Source organism: Equus caballus, chromosome 25 (genome assembly GCF_041296265.1).
Source record: "Equus caballus isolate H_3958 breed thoroughbred chromosome 25, TB-T2T, whole genome shotgun sequence".
Lineage (NCBI taxonomy): Eukaryota > Metazoa > Chordata > Mammalia > Perissodactyla > Equidae > Equus > Equus caballus.
This window is the reverse complement of record NC_091708.1, coordinates 8,935,503-8,952,391: the sequence shown is the minus strand read 5'-3', so window position 1 is coordinate 8,952,391 and position 16,889 is coordinate 8,935,503. Positions and strand designations below refer to the sequence as shown.

Below are 16,889 nucleotides of genomic sequence, written 5' to 3'. Positions count from 1 at the left end.
CATCAAGCAGTATGAGTAGGTATAGTAAATCTCCAGACTAGAAGGAAAGTGACAAGTCCCTAGAAACCAACCCCGAAGGCACAGAAATCCATAACCTAGATGACAAAGAATTCAAAACAGCTATCATAAAAAAACTCAATGAGTTACAAGAAAAGACAGAAAGACAAATTAATGAATTAGGGAATGTGCTCACAAAGAAGACTGAAACAATAAGGAAGAACCAATCAGAACTGTTGGAGATGAAAACCACGATGGATGAAATAAAGAAAAATCTGGATTCCCTAAAAAAAAGAGCTGAAAATATGGAGGACAGAATCAGCCAGTTAGAGGATAGTACTATAGAAATGCTTCAGAGGGAAGAGAAGAGAGAACTAAGACTAAAAAGAAATGAAGCAGCTCTCAGAGAAATAACTGACTCAATCAGGAAATGCAACAAGATTATAGGTATTCCAGAGGGCGAAGAGAAGGAGAATGCAGCAGAAAGCTTGTTCAAAGAAATAATAGCTGAGAACCTCCCAAACCTGGGGAGGGAGCTGGAAATCCATGTGAAAGAGGCCTCGAGATCTCCTACCTTTGTCAATGTAAAAAGACCCACCCCAAGGCATATAGGAGTGAAACTGGTAAAAGTCAAGGACAAAGAAAATATACTAAGGGCAGCAAGGCAGAAGAAAATAACTTACAAAGGAACTCCTATCAGGCTTTCAGTAGATTTCTCAGCAGAAACCTTACAGGCTAGGAGAGACTGGAATGATATATTCAAAACCCTGAAAGACAAAAACTATCAGCCAAGAATGTTCTATCCAGTGAAAACCTCCTTCAGATAAAACAATAGCTAAGGGAGTTAATTGCCCCCTACAAGAAATCCTCAAGAAGGCCCTCATACCTGAAAAAAAAAAAATAGCAAAGGGGCTACAAAGCCCTGAGCAAGGAGATGAATAGGTAGGCAATAATTAGAAAACGGCAGCTCTCTATCAGATCAGGTTAGTAAACACTTAATTTTAACATCAAGGATAAAAAAAAGGAAGACACCAAAACAAAAATGACCTCATCATTTTAACCACAAACTCACAACACAAGATGGAAAAAGATATGACAAAAATAACTTAGAAGGGGAAGAGGAATGGGATGGAATCAGTATACTCTAAGGAAATAAGCAGTTATCAGAAGATGGACTATCTCAACTATTAGATTTTCTATATGAACCTAAGGATAACCACTAAACAATTAGAACAGAGACATTTATGATAAACAAGGAGAAAACAAAGAAAACCTACAAACTACCTAATCAAACTGGTACTCCGAAATACATGGGAAGAGAAACAAAGGAGATGCAAAAGAACCAGGAAACATGTGATAAGATGGCAATATTAAGCCCTCATATATCAATAATCACTCTAAATGTAAATGGATTGAATTCTCCAATCAAAAGACACACAGTGGTGAGATGGATTAAAGAACAAGACCCAACAATATGCTGCCAGGAAACACATCTCAGTTCTAGAGACAAACACAGGCTCAGAGTGAAGGGATGGAAGATGATACTCCAAGCTAATGGCAAACAAAAGAAAGCAGGTGTTGCCATACTTATATCAGACAAAGTAGACTTCAAGATAAAACTGGTAAAGAAAGACAAAGAGGGGCAGTATATAACGATAAAAGGGACTTTCCACGAAGAAGACAGAACACTTATAAACATGTATGCACCCAACAGAGGAGCACCAAAGCACATAAAGCAACTATTAACAAACCTAAAAGGAGATATCAGTGACAACATAGTAATAGTAGGGGACCTCAACAACCCACTTACATCAATGGATAGATCATCCAGACAAAAAGTCAACCAGGAGATAGTGGACTTAAATGAAAAACTAGACCAGATGAACTTAATAGATATATAGAGAGCACTCCACCCCAAAACAGCAGAATATACATTCTTCTCAAGCTCACATGGAACATTCTCAAGCACAGACCATATATTGGGAAACAAGGCAGGCCTTGATACATTTAAGAAGACTGAAATTATCTACTATCTTTTCTGACTATAATGCTGTGAAACTAGAAATCAACTACAAGAAAAAAGCTGGAAAAGGAACAAAAATGTGGAGATTAAACAACATGCTACTGAACAACCAATGGGTCGTTGAAGAAATAAAGGGAGAAATAAAAAAATATTTGGAGACAAACAAGAATGAAAACACACCATACCAACTCTTATGGGATGCAGCACAAGTGGTCCTAAGAGGGAAGTTTATAGCAATGCAGGCCCACATTAACAAACAATAAAAAGCTCAAATAAACAACCATAAACTACACCTAACAGAATTAGATAACAAATAAAGCCTAAACTCAGAAGAATGAGGGAAATAATAAAAATTGGGGCAGAAATAAATGAAACTGGAACAAAAAAGACTGTAAAAAAGATCAATGAAACAAGGAGCTGGTTCTTTGAGAGGATAAACAAACCCCTAGCCACACTCACTAAGAAAAAAAGAGACAAGCCTCAAATAAATAAAATTAGAAATGAAAGAGGAAAAATTACAATGGATACCATAGAAATACAAAAGATTATAAGAGAATATTATGAAAAACCACATGCCAACAAACTAGACAATCTAGAAGAAATGGATAAATTCTTAGACTTGTACAACCTCCCAAAACTGAATCAAGAAGAAATAGAGAATCTGAATAGACCAATCATAAGCAAAGAGATTGAAACAGTAACCAAAAACCTCCCCCAAAATAAAAGTCCAGGACCAGATGGCTTCTCTGGAGAATTCTACCAAACATTCAAAGACAACTGATTACCTATTCTTCTCAAACTATTCCAAAAAATTGAGGAAGACAGAAATATTCTTAACACATTCTACAAGGCCAATACAACCCTGATCCCAAAGCCAGACAAGGACAACACAGAAGGAAAATTACAGGCCAATATCACTGATGAACATAGATGCAAAAATCCTCAACAAAATATTGGCAAACTGAATACAGCAATATGTTAAAAAGATCATACACCATGATCAAGTGGGATTCATACAAGGGACACAGGGATAGGTCAACATCCACAAATTATCAAGGTGATAAACCATATTAACAAAAGGAGGAACAAAAACCATATGATCATCTCCAAAGATGTAGAGAAAGCACTTGACAATATCCAACATCCATTCACGATAAAAACTCTCAATAAAATGGGTATAGAAGGAAAATATGTCAACACAATAAAGGCCATAAGACAAATCCACAGCCAACATCATACTCAAGGGGAAAAACTGAAAGCCATCCTGCTGAGAACAGGAACAAGACAAGGGTGCCCACTGTCACCACTCTTATTCAACATAGTACTAGAGGTTTTGGCCAGAGCAATTAGGCAGGAAAAAGAAATAAAAGGAATCCAAATAGGCACTGAAGAAGTGAAACTCTTGCTGTTTGCAGATGACATGATTTTTTCCCTCTTTTCTCCTGTTTTTTTTTTTTTTTTTTACTTTTTATTAAGATTATGATAGTTTACAACCTTGTGAAATTTCAGTTGTACATTATTGTTAGTCATGTTGTAGGTGCACCATTTCACCCTTTCTGCCCTCCCCTCACCCCCCATTTCCCCTGGTAACCACCAATCAATTCTCTTTGTCTCTATGTTTAACTTCCACCTATGAGTGGAGTCATACAGAGTTCGTCTTTCTCTGTCAGGCTTATTTCACTTAACATAATACCTTCAAGGTCCATCCATGTTGTTGTGAATGGGACGATTTTGTCTTTTTTTATGGCTGAGTAGTATTCCATTGTATATATATACCATATCTTCTTTATCCAATTATCAGTTGATGGGCATTTAGGTTGCTTCCACATCTTGGCTATTGTAAATATGCTGCAATGAACATAGGGGTGCATGGGACTTTTGGAATTGCTGATTTCAAGTTCTTTGGATAGATACCCAGTAGTAGGATGGCCGGGTCATAAGGTATTGCAGATGACATGATTTTAAATATAGAAAACCCCAAAGAATCCATCAGAAAACTATTAGAAACAATCAACTACAGCAAAGTGGCAGGAATAAAGTCAACTTACAAAAATCAGTGGCATTTCTATACTCTAATAACAAACTAACAGAATAAGAACTCAAGAATACAACCCCATTTACAATTGCAACAAAAAGAAAAAAATATCTAGGAATAAATTTGACCAAGGAGGTGAAAGATCTATACAAGGAAAAGTATAAGACATTACTGAAAGAAATCGATTATGACATAAAGAAATGGAGGGATATTCCTTGTGCATGGATTAGAAGAATAAAGATAGTTAAAATGTCCATACTACCTAAAGCAATCTACAGATTCAATGCAATTCCAATCAGAATCCCAATGACATTCTTTACAGAAATAGAACAAACAATCTTAAAATCCATATGGGGCAACAAAAGACCCCGAATAGCCAAAACAGTCCTGAGAAACAAGAACAAAGCTGGTGGCATCACAATCTCTAATTTCAAAACATATTACAAAGCTCCAGTAATCAAAACAGCATGGGACTGGTACAAAAACAGACAAACAGATCAATGGAACAGAACTGAAAGCCCAGAAGTAAAACCATACATCTATGGACAAATAATGTTCGACAAAGGAGCCAAGAATATACAATGGAGAAAGGAAAGCCTCTTCAATAAATAGTGCTGGGAAAACTGGACAGCCACATGCAAAAAAATGAAAGCAGACCATTATCTTTCTCCAAACACAAAAACAGACTGAAAATGGACCAAAGACTTGAAGGTAAGACCTGAAACCATAAAACTTCTGGAAGAAAATAGAGGCAGTACACTCTTTGACATCAGCCTTAAAAGGATATTTACAAATATAATGTCCACTCAGACAAGGAAAACAAAAGAAAAAATAAACAAGTGGGACTTCATCAGACTAAAGAGCTTCGGGAAGGCAAAGGAAACCAAGATCAAAATGAAAAAATAACCCACCAACTGGGAGAAAGTATTTGCAAACCATCTATCTTATAAGGCGTTAATCTCCATAATATATAAAGAACTCACACAAATGAACTACAAAAAAACAAACAACCCAATCAAAAAATGGGCAGAGGATATGAACATTTTTCCAAAGAATATATATAGATGGCCAATAGGCACATGAAAAGATGCTCATCACTAATCATCAGGGAAATGCAAATCAAAACTACACTTAGACAGCATCTTATGCCTGTTAGAATGGCTATAATCAGCAAGACAAAAAGTAACAAATGTTGGAGAGGTTGTGGAGAAAAGGGAACCCTCATCCACTGCTGGTGGGAATGCAAACTGGTGCAGCCATTTTGGAAAACAGTATGGAGATTCCTCAAAAAACTAAAAATAGAACTACCATATGACCCAGCTATCCCACTACTGGGTATTTATTCAAAGAACTTGAAATCAACAATTCAAAGAGACTTATGCACTCCTATGTTCATTGCAGTATTATTCACAATAGCCAAGACGTGGAAGCAACCCAAGTGCCCATCAACTGACGAATGGATAAAGAAGATGTGGTGGAGATATATATATACGATGGAATACTACTCAACCATTAAAAAAAGGACATAATTGCCCCATTCGCAGCCACATGGATGGACCTTGAGGGCATCATGTTAAGTGAAATAAGCCAGACAGAGAAAGATAAACACCATATGACTTCACTCATATGTGGAAGATAAACAAACTTACAGACAAAGAGAACAATTTAGGGATTATCAGGAAGAAGACAAGGGAGGGCGGGCACAAGGGGTGCAGGGGCACATTTATATGGTGTTTGACAAATATTAACGTACAACTGAAATTTCACAATGTTATAAACTATTTAGACCACAATAAAAATTTTTTTTAAAAAAAGGAGAACAAAGATTCCAGTGATCCAGTGGAAAATGTGTTATGGTCAATCGGTAGTGGACGGAAGAGGAAGGGGAAAGAAACTCCAGGGTAACAATTTACTCCCTAGAAGCTATAACTTTGTTTATAGTATTGCCAAGGTCATTAGCAGAGTACCTGGAAGAGGATTTAAGGCAAAATATTAGTTTTCTTTCCCCTTTCCAATCTCTTTGGATGGATAGAGGCAGTAGTTGGGAGCTGGGCTTAGCTGCCTGGTACACAAGTCAAGGGGCTAAGGGTTTGGAATTGGTTTAGGAAGAAAGGGATAGCGTGAAGAGTACCTTGAAGGTAACAGCGGAAGCCCTGTGAAGGGATGCTTACAATCAAATCCATAAACAAAAGCTGAGATCCAATACTGGAGAAAACAGTAAAAACGAACCAGCTAGAAATAGAAAGAATGAACTGGAAGATATTTTTATAACTGTGTGGGTTAGGACTATTGAGTATGTTACAAATCCTGAAGCTAGAAAGGAGAAAGACTGATAGATTTGACCACATAAATTAGAAACTTCTATTATAAAAAACTATAAACAAAAGCCAAAAGAAAAAAATGAGAAAAATAATGGTAATGTATGTGCCTGACAAAGGAAGAGTTGTTATTTTTACTATATAAACAGTACTTTTAAATAAGAAAAAAAAAAAGGGCAAAGAATAAGAAAAGGCAATTCACAAAATAAGTATAAATGGGTAATAAACTGACTGGGAAGGGGAAGGAAAATAATAATTCAGATTGCTTGGAAGATGGTGGCACAGGAGGGCTCGGAATGCACCTACTCTCACAGACACAACAAATTTACAACTACCCTTGGAACAATGATCCCTGAGAGAGATCCAGAAACTGGATAAAAGAACCCCCACAACAAGGGGACAGTGCTGACTGAGGGGGAAGAGGCAGAAATTCCTTCTGAAGAGGAAAAAAGCCACATTCCAGTGGTGGTATTGCATGGCCAGCTGGGAGCAATGCAAAGGCACAGAGCCTTCCCTGGTGCCACAGAGGATCTGAGCAGCGGAGCTTTCCCACAATAAGCAGCTTCAGGACTCAGCACGACCGAGACGACTGTCATAACGTCTGGCTTTGCTGGCTACTAACAACAATGGGGAGCACCCCCAGAAAAGCTACTGAACATAAGAGAAAGAAAAGCCTGCTCTTAAAGGGCCCACACACAAAATCACCAGAAAGAAAGGTGCACAGTCCTCTGGTGAAAAGAGACTCACTTGATAGGCTCTGGGTACATCTCAGGGAGGCAGAAGATGGCTGGGACCATCTCCCCAAGGACTGAGACATTGGCAGCAGCCATTATTGTGACCTAACACAGGCATGCTGACATAGATGCTGGCAGACATCATTGGAGTTCTTCCCCTGGCCTGTTAGCACAGAAGTTTGCCCGGCCTGCTAGAGCACTGATTTAATCCAGCTCAGCCAGGGCAGGCAACCTGCCCTAGGAATGGGCCCCACCCACCAGCAAGCCCTCAGGCAACTTGTGGCCTGCATAGGTGGGATGTGTGAGATCTCTGCAGCAGGGCAAGTGAGTCTGCCTTTGAGGGCAGAGCATGCATGAGGGGCAGGCCTGGGTAGGCAGAGTATGTGGGGCCTCTGCAGCGGGGCGAGTGGGTCCACTTTAGTGGGGCATGTGCACAGGGCAGGACTACATGGACAGGGCATGTGGGCCTGCAGGCAGTGGGGCTTGTCAGCTGCAGCAGACTTGTGCTTCACAAACAGCAATATAGGGATCTGCCCCACCTTCCAATGCCTGAAACAACTGTGCACTGCCAAACCTGAGGCTGGCCCCACCCAGTTGCACTACTGAAAGAGCTGACAACAGCCTTGCAGGCTGTAGAACTACAGCAATTGTGAGCCCCTGAGCATAGCAACCAGCCACACTGGGGGCCTACTCACTTAACAGAGAAACTGCAGCAGTAATGTGTTATTAGACCTTGCAAACAACTGTGCTGGGGCTCCCCCTGCCCAATAAAGTGACTGAAGGGACCATAACAGCCACACACAGCTGAGCCTTACAATCAGCCAGCCAGTCAGGGGGACAGCTTAGCCTCCGCATGCACCTACAGAAACAGCAACCTTGCCACAACAGAAGGACACATGTAGCCCACACAGAGGACAATTCTGGAACATTTGGAACTGGTGACAAGAGGGAAGCACACTGCTGGGCCTCATAAGGCATCTCTTACATAAGGCCACTTCTTCAAGATCAGGAGATGCAGCTGATCTATGTAAAACATAGATATAAGCACAGAGAAACAGGCAAAATGAGGAGACAAAGGAATATGTTCCAAATAAGGGAACAGGACAAATCCTCAGAAAACGAACTAAACAAAACAGAGATAAACGATCTACCTGATGTACAAACTAACAGTCATAAGGATGCTTACTGATCTTGGGAGAAGAATTGATGAATACAGTGAGAACTTCAACAAAGAATTGGAAAATATAAAAAAGAACCAAGCAGAAGTGAAGAATACAATAATGGAATACAATAATGGAAATGAAAAAATCACTACATTGAATCAACGGCAATGTAGAACAGACAGTGAGCTGGACAAAAGACTAGAGGAAATCACCCAAGCTGAACAGATAAAAGAAAAAAGAATTTTTCAATTCTTTTCAGAACGAGAAGAGTCTAAGGGAACTCTGGGACAATATCAAGCACATTAACATCCACATTATAGGTGTCCCAGAAGCAGAAGAGAAAGACAAAGGGGCGGAAATTTGAAGAAATAATAGCTGAAAATTTTCCTAACCTAAGGAAGGAAACAGACATCCAGGTACAGGAAGCACAGAGAGCACCAAACAAGATGAACCCAAAGAGGCCCACACCAAAATACATTATAATCAAAATATCAAGAACTAAAGACAAAGAGATAATCCTAAAAGTTACAAGAGAAAGACAACCAGTGACCTATAAAGGAAACCCCATAAAGCTATCGGCAGACTTCTCAGCAGAAACTTTACTGGCTAGAAGGAAGTGGCATGATATATTTAAAGTGCTGAAAGGAAAAAATGTACAGCCAAGAATACTCTACCTGGTAAGGTTATCAGTCAGAATGGAAAGACAGATAAAGAGTTTTCCAGACAAAAACAAAAGGAGTTTAGCACCAAGAAACCAACCTTTTAAGAAATACTAAAGGGATTTATTTAAGTGGAAAAGAAAAGACCACAAATAGGAATAAGAAAATTTAAAACAATAATAATAAAATCACTGCTAAAGGCAAATATACAGTAAAGGTAGCAGATACCCACCTATGAAGCTAATATGAAGGTCAAAAGACAAAAGTACTAAAATTATCTATTTCCAAGATAAGAGGTTAATGGATATATACACACACAAAAGAGACTAAATATGATATTAAAAACATAAAATGTGGAGGAGAGGAGTAAAAGAGTAGAGATTTTAGCAAGAGGTCAAACCAAAGAGACCCTCAACTTAATACAGATTGCTATTTACATAGGTCATTATATATGAACTTCATGGTAATCACAAACCAGAAACCTATAATAAATACACAAAAATTAAGAGAAAGGAACCCCAAAATACTACTAAAATAAGATGTCAAATGACAAGGGAAGAGAGCAAGAGAAGAAAGGAACAGAGAACTACTAAAACACCCAGAAAAAAAGTAACAAAATGGCAATAAGTACATACTTATCAATAGCTACTCTGAAGGTCAATGAACTAAATGCTCCAATCCGATAGGCTGATTTGATACAAAAACAAGACCCATATACATACTGCATACAAGAGGCACACTTCAGACCTAAAGACAGTCACAAACTGAAAGTGAAGGGATGGAAAAAGATACTCCATGCAAATGGCAATGAAAAGAAAGCTGGGGTAGCAGTACTTATATCAGACAAAATAGACTTTAAAACAAAAACTGTTAACAAGAGACAAAGAAGGGCACTACACAATGATAAAGGGAACAATCCAACAAGAGGATATAACACTTGTAAATATCTATGCACCCAACATAGGAGCACCTAAATATATAAGCAATTATTAACAGCCATAAAAGGAGAAATGGACCACAACACAATATAGTAGGGGACTTTAATACTCCACTTACACCAATGGATAGATCATCCAAACAGAAGATCAATAAGGAAACATTGGCCTTCACTGACACATTAGATCAGTTGGATTTAGTAGATACATACAGAACATTCCATCCCAAAACTGTAGAATACATATTCTTTTCAAATGCACATGCAACATTCTCCAGGATTGATCACATATTAGATCACAAAAAGAGTCTCAACAAATTTAAGAAGAGTGAAATAATACCAAGCATCTTTTCTGACCACAACAGTAGGAAACTAGAAGTCAACTACAGGAAGAAAAGTGGAAACCCATAAATATGTGGTGATTAAACAAAAGGCTACTGAACAACGATTGGGTCAATGAAGAAATCAAAGGAGAAATCAAAAAATATCTGGAGACAAATGAAAATGAAAATATGATGTGCCAAAATTTATGAGATACAGGGGCCGGCCCCGTGGCTGAGTGGTTAAGTTCATGCGCTCCACTGCAGGAGGCCCAGTGTTTCATCAGTTCGAATCCTGGGCGCGGACATGGCACCACTCATGGAGCCATGCTGAGGCAGCATCCCACATGTCACAACTAGAAGGACCCACAACTAAGAATATACAACTATGTACCGGGGTCTCTGGGGAGAAAAAGGAAAAAAATAAAATAAAAAAAAAATTTATGAGATACAGCAAAAGTGGTTCTAAGAGGGAATTATATAGCAATACAGGCCTACCTCAAGAATCAAGAAAAATCCCAAATAAACAATCTAACAGTACACCCAACGAACTGGAAAAAAAAAGAACAAACCAAGCCCAAAATCAGTAGAAGGGAGGAAATAATGAAAATCAGAGCAGAAGTAAATGAAACAGAAACTAAAAAAGCAATAGAAAAAATCAATGAAACTAAGAGCTGGTGTTTTGAAAAGATAAACAAACTTGACAAACCTTTAGCTAGACTTACCAAGAAAAAAAGGAGGAGGGCTCAAATAAATAAAATCAGAAACAAAAGAGAAGAAATTACAATGGACACCTCAGAAATACAAAAGATTATAAGAGAATACTATGAAAAGCTATATGCAAACAAATTGGATAATCTAGAAGAAATGGATAAATTCTTAGAATCATACAACCTTCCAAAACCGAATCAAGAAGAAACAGAGAATTTCTATAGACCAATCACCAGTAAGGAGATCGAAACAGTAATCTAAAACCTCCCAAAAAATAAAAGTCCAGGATCACATGGTTTCCCTGGTGAATTCTACCAAACATTCAAAGATGACTTAATACCTATTCTTCTCAAACTCTTCCAAAAAATTGAAGAGGAGAGAAGGCTTCCTAACTCATTCTACGAGGCCAGCATTACCCTGATATTACAACCAGACCAGGACAACACACAAAAAAGAAAGTTACAGGCCAATATCACTGATGAACATCGGTGCAAAAATCCTCAACAGAATACTAGTAAATCGAATACAACAATACATTAAAAAGATCATACACTATGACAAGTGGGATTTATCCCAGGGATGCAGGGATGGTTTAACACCTGCAAATCAATCAAGATGATACACCACATTAACAAAATAAGGAATAAAAATTGCATGATCATCTCAATAGAGCAGAGAAAGCATTTGACGAGATACAGCGTCCATTTATGATAAAAACTCTGAATAAAATGGGTATGGAAGGAAAGTACCTCAATATAATAAAGGCCATATATGACAAACCCACAGCTAATATACCATTCAATGGAGAAAAACTGTAAGTTATCCTTCTAAGAACAGGAACCAGACAAGGATGCCCACTGTCACTACTCTTATCTAACATAGTATTGGAAGTCCTAGCCAGAGCAATCAGGCAAGAAAAAGATATAAAAAGGATCCAAATTGGAAAGGAAGAAGTGAAACTGTCACTATTTGAAGATGACATGATTTTATAAATAGAAAACCCTAAAGAATCCACCAAAAAACTTTTAGATTCAATAAACGAATTCCGTAAAGTTGTGGGATACGAAATCAACATACAAAAATCAGTTGTTTTTCCATACACTAATAATGAAGTAGCAGAAAAAGAAATCAAGAATCCAATCCCATTTATAATTGTAACAAAAAGAATAAAATACCTAGGAATAAATTTAACCAAAGAGGTGAAACATCTCTACACTGGAAACTATAAAACACTGTTGAAAGAAACTGACGAAGACACAACGGAATGGAAAGATATTCTGTGCTCTTGGATTGGAAGAATTAACATAGTTAAAACGTCCATACTTCCTAAAGCAATCTACAGATTCAATGCAATCCCTATCAAAGTTCCAACAACACTTTTCACAGAAACAGAATAAGGAATCCTAAAATTTATATGGAAGAACAAAAGACCCTGAATAGCCAAAGGAACCTGAGAAAAACGAAAAAAACTGGAGGCATCACACTCCCTGATTTCAAAGTATACTACAAAGCTACAGGAATCAAAACAGCATGGTCCTGGCACAAAAAGAGATACACAGGTCAGTGGAACAGAATCAAGAGCCCAGAAGTAAACCCACACATATGTGGACAGCTAATAATATTCGACAAGGGACCCAAGAACATACAATGGAGAAAGGAAAGTCTCTTCAACGCATGGTGTTGGGAAAATTGGACAGTCACATGCAAAAGAATGAAAGTAGACCATTATCTTACACCATACACAAAAATTAACTCAAAATGGATTAAAGACTTGAAGGGAAGATCTGAAACCATAAAATTTCTACAAGAAGACATAGGCAGTATGCTCTTTGATATCAGTCCTAGCAGCATATTTTCAAAGACCATGTCTGACCAGGCAAGGGAAACAATAGTAAAAAGAAACAAACAGGTCCACATTAAACTAAAAAGCTTCTGCACAGCAAAGGAAACCATCAACAAAATGAAAAGACAACCTAACAATTGGGAGGAAACATTTGTGAACTATATATCTGATAAGGGGTTAATATCCAAAATATATAAAGAACTCATACATCTCTACAACAAAAAACTAACAACCCAATTAAAAAATGAGCAAAAGATCTGAACAGACATTTTTCCAAAGAAGATATACAGATGGCCAACAGGAACATGAAAAGATGTTCAACGTCACTAATTATTAGGGAAATAAAAACCAAAATTACAATGAGCTATTACCTCACACCCATCAGAATTGCTATAATTACCAAGACAGGAAACAACAAGTGTTGGAGAAGATGTGGAGAAAAGGGAACTCTCATACACTGCTGGTAGGAATGCAAACTGGTGCAGCCACTATGGAAAACAGTATGGAGATTCCTCAAGAAATTAAGAATAGAATTACCATATGATCCAGCTATTCCACTGCTGGATATTTATCCAAAGAACATGAAAACACGAATGCGTAAATATATATGCACCCCTTTGTTCAATGTGGCATTATTCACAATAGCCAAGACTTGGAAGCAACCCAAGTGCCCATCAACAGATGAATGGATAAAGATGATGTGGTATACATACACTATGGAATACTAGTCAGCCATAAAAAAGAAAAAATTGTGTCATTATGGATAGACCTTAAGGGTATTACGCTAAGTGAAACAAGTTTGACAAAGACAAATACCATATGATTTCACTTATATATAGAAGATAAACAAACACATAGATAAACAGAACAGATTAGTGGTTACCAGAGGAAAAGGGAGTGAGGGGAAGGCAAAAGGGGTAAAGGGGCATATACGTACGTTGACGGATAAAAACTAGAGCATTGGTGGTGAACACAATGCAAACTATACAGAAACTGAAATATAATAATGTACACCTGAAATTTACACAATGTTAAAAGGCAATATGACCTCAATAAAAAAAAAAAAAATATATATATATATATATACCAATTGGAAAAAAAAGGTGGGTCCCCTTTGACCAACCAATTTCACTTTTAGGACTTTATTCTAAGGAAACAGTTATTAGAAGAAGAGACAAAAATGTATGCACCAGGGTGTTTACCATAATGCTATTGACAATAGCAAAACAAAATGGAATAAAAATAGGGGACTGGTTAAATAAATTAAGGTACATCAATACAACTGGGTATGACACTCATTCAAAATGATGATATAGACCCACTGACTTGGGAAGTGGACAAAAATATGGTGTCAAGTGGTAAAAGGAGGCTGACAACAGCATGCATGCTATAATTCTCCCTCCACTCCCCCATCCAATCTATCACTAGATCTAGACGTACATTTGTGCATATATACTTATGAAAAGCACCTGAAAGGATATACCCCCTCATTTTACATTGGTAAAATCTTAACGGAATTGAATGATTTTAACTTTCTTCTTCATCCATTTCTGTATTGTTTGGATTTTTTAATATAGTGAGTATAGATTATTTTTTAAGCAGAAAAAAACCAACAAATCTATTTTCATTTTAAAACAAACCCAAATCCCCTCAAATAAACATAGGTCATTTATATAATACTTTCTGATACTAGGGGGCCAATAAAAGCTTCAGGGGCTAAAGGAGTCCCAATTTGTGTTTAAGATGCTGCTGTGCAGCATGGCCTCACTCAGCTCCCACATGCATTTAACAGGAAGCTGTAATCACTTACCTCGGAAACTTCTACCCTCTGTCCATTCTTATCATAGACATCACCTGTTGGTAAGTAAACAGAGCAGAGACTTGGCAAAGGTTTTAAAGAAGGGTTTAAAAATTTTTTTATTGTAGTAAAATACATACAACATAAAATTTGCCATTTTAACCATTTTTTAGTGTACAATTCAGTGGCATTGATTACATTCACAATGTTGTGCAACAATCACTATTATATATTTCCTAAACAGAAACTCCTTATTCCTCTCTATTCCCAGCCCCTGGTAACCTCTAACCTACTTTTTGTCTCTGTGAATTTGTCTATTCTAGATATTTCATATAAGTAGAATCATACAATCTTTCCTTTTGTGTCTGGCTTATTTCATTTAGCATAATGTTTTCAAGAATCATCCTTCATGTAGCATGTATCAGAACTTCATTACTTTTTATGACTGAGTAATATTCCATTGTGTAGATATACCACAATTTATTTCTCCATTCATCTGTTGATGGACACATGCATGGTTTCTACCTTTGGGCTATTGTGAATAATGCTCTAATGCACACTAGCAAATATCTATCTGTTTGAATTGCTGTTTTAAATATTTTTGGTATATACTTAGGTATGGAATTACTGGGTTATATGGTAATTTAAAGGAGGGTTATTAAAAGCTTATTTTTTATGCTTCTATCATCTAGACTTGTAGTCAAGCTTCTTCCTCCCCTCAGGCCCCAGTGCCCCAGTAAGCTCCTTTCCCCAAGCCAGTGGTAAGAAGAGGTCATCTGCTTGGGCCATAACTCTTCTCCCTTAAGTGTGAGTGAGGTGAGGCTGGAGTCTAGTCACCGGATCTATGAGAGACTTCACACTTCAGGAAGCCCTCTAATCAGAAAAGTTACCTAGAAGAGACGTAAAAATAGTGCTAGAATGTTTAGGATTGTTGGCCAGTGGACAGTACAGACAGTATAGGTGTGGAAGACAGTCTAATGTCAAGCACAGAAACTCCCATGACTCTTTTCAACCTTACCCAGCGTATGGTCATGGCTTATAATGAGCCAGAGAATTAAGATCCTCACCCAAATCAACTCATCCAAAAATAAGCTTTCAGAAATGAAAACTTGTTTGGCAGGAGTAATAGGAAATATTACAGTGCTCTTGTTTCTTAATTTTAAATTTTTTATTATTTTTAAATTGAGGTGAAATTCACGTAACATACAATTAACCATTTTAAGGTGTATAATTCAGGGGCATTTAGTGCATTCATAATGTTGTGCAACTACCACATCTCTAGTTTCAAAGCTTTGTCATCACCCCAGAAGAACATTCCATGTGCTCTAGCTTTTCAGATGTGACTGCCTTCCTCTGCTAGTTAGTGCACTGGGCATGAATGTTCACCTACATGAGGACTTAATATTGTCATGCAAACAAGCATATGCTTAAGGCATGAAATAAATGAGGAATTGGGCATGGGAGACACTGATCAAACTCTGACTACCCTTTGATGGCTTCTCTCAGGACTGTTTATTGGTCTGAGGGAGAACCAGGAGATTAGCAACTTCAGTAATATGCTGGTTGCCCCATCTGATTTAATATGAGAGTGAACTGACTTTCCCAAGACACTGGGAATTCTTGAGGACAGAGATTAAGTCTTGTACATCTTGGTATTTCCAGTATCCAATACAATGGGTTCCATCTTTAAGGTGCTAAATAAATGCTTTCAGGTTAGAATTGAGTGGGCTAGGTGATCTTTGCTTAGTGAATAGAGGAGGTTGTGAGAATAAGAGGTGTATAGATTTAGAGTCAGATTATTCTTGAGAACATCTGCAAAGTAGAATTTCCCCAGGACTCAGGGAAAGCAGGAAGACATGCATACCATACAATGTCCCATTAATAGAACACTTCTTGAAAATCATGATGTTCTGAGTCAGGGTCCCTGTTTTGTCAGAGAACACGTATTTGACCTGGCCGAGTTCCTCATTAAGGGTGGTGGTGCGAGCTTGTGCTGGTGTGTTCTTTGGTGCATAAAACATCTTCCGATCCCAGTTGATATAGTAACTGTTGCCCAATCTTATTATCTCAACACTAAGGAAAAGGAAGAAAAGAAGAGGCCTGGGTCAGAGCAGGACAAGCAAATAAATCACCCTGTTTTCTTTCTTTCTTTTTTTTTTTTTTTTTGAGGAAGATTAGCCCTGAGCTAACATCTGCTGCCAGTCTTCCTCTTTTGGCTGAGGGAGACTGGCCCTGAGCTAACATCCATCCCCATCTTCCTCGACTTTATATGTGGGACGCTTGCCACAGCACGGCTTGCCAAGTGGTGCCATGTCCACACCCAGGATCTGAACTGGTGAACCCTGGGCCGCCGA

At 37.8% G+C, this 16,889-nt stretch overlaps 1 protein-coding gene across 39 annotated transcripts in view; it reads right to left on the bottom strand.

Annotated features, from left to right (window-relative positions):
• Positions 1-16,889, bottom strand: part of LOC100068071 (phospholipid-transporting ATPase FetA) — a 129,300-nt gene that overhangs the window by 25,342 nt on the left and 87,069 nt on the right. For all 39 annotated transcript variants that reach the window (XM_070250637.1, XM_070250640.1, XM_070250645.1 and 36 more), the window contains 2 exons: positions 16,400-16,608; positions 14,548-14,591 (listed from right to left, as the gene is read on the bottom strand). In XM_070250637.1, coding sequence (XP_070106738.1) covers positions 14,548-14,591; positions 16,400-16,608 — 253 coding nt within the window. The remainder of the gene's footprint in view (positions 1-14,547; positions 14,592-16,399; positions 16,609-16,889) is intronic.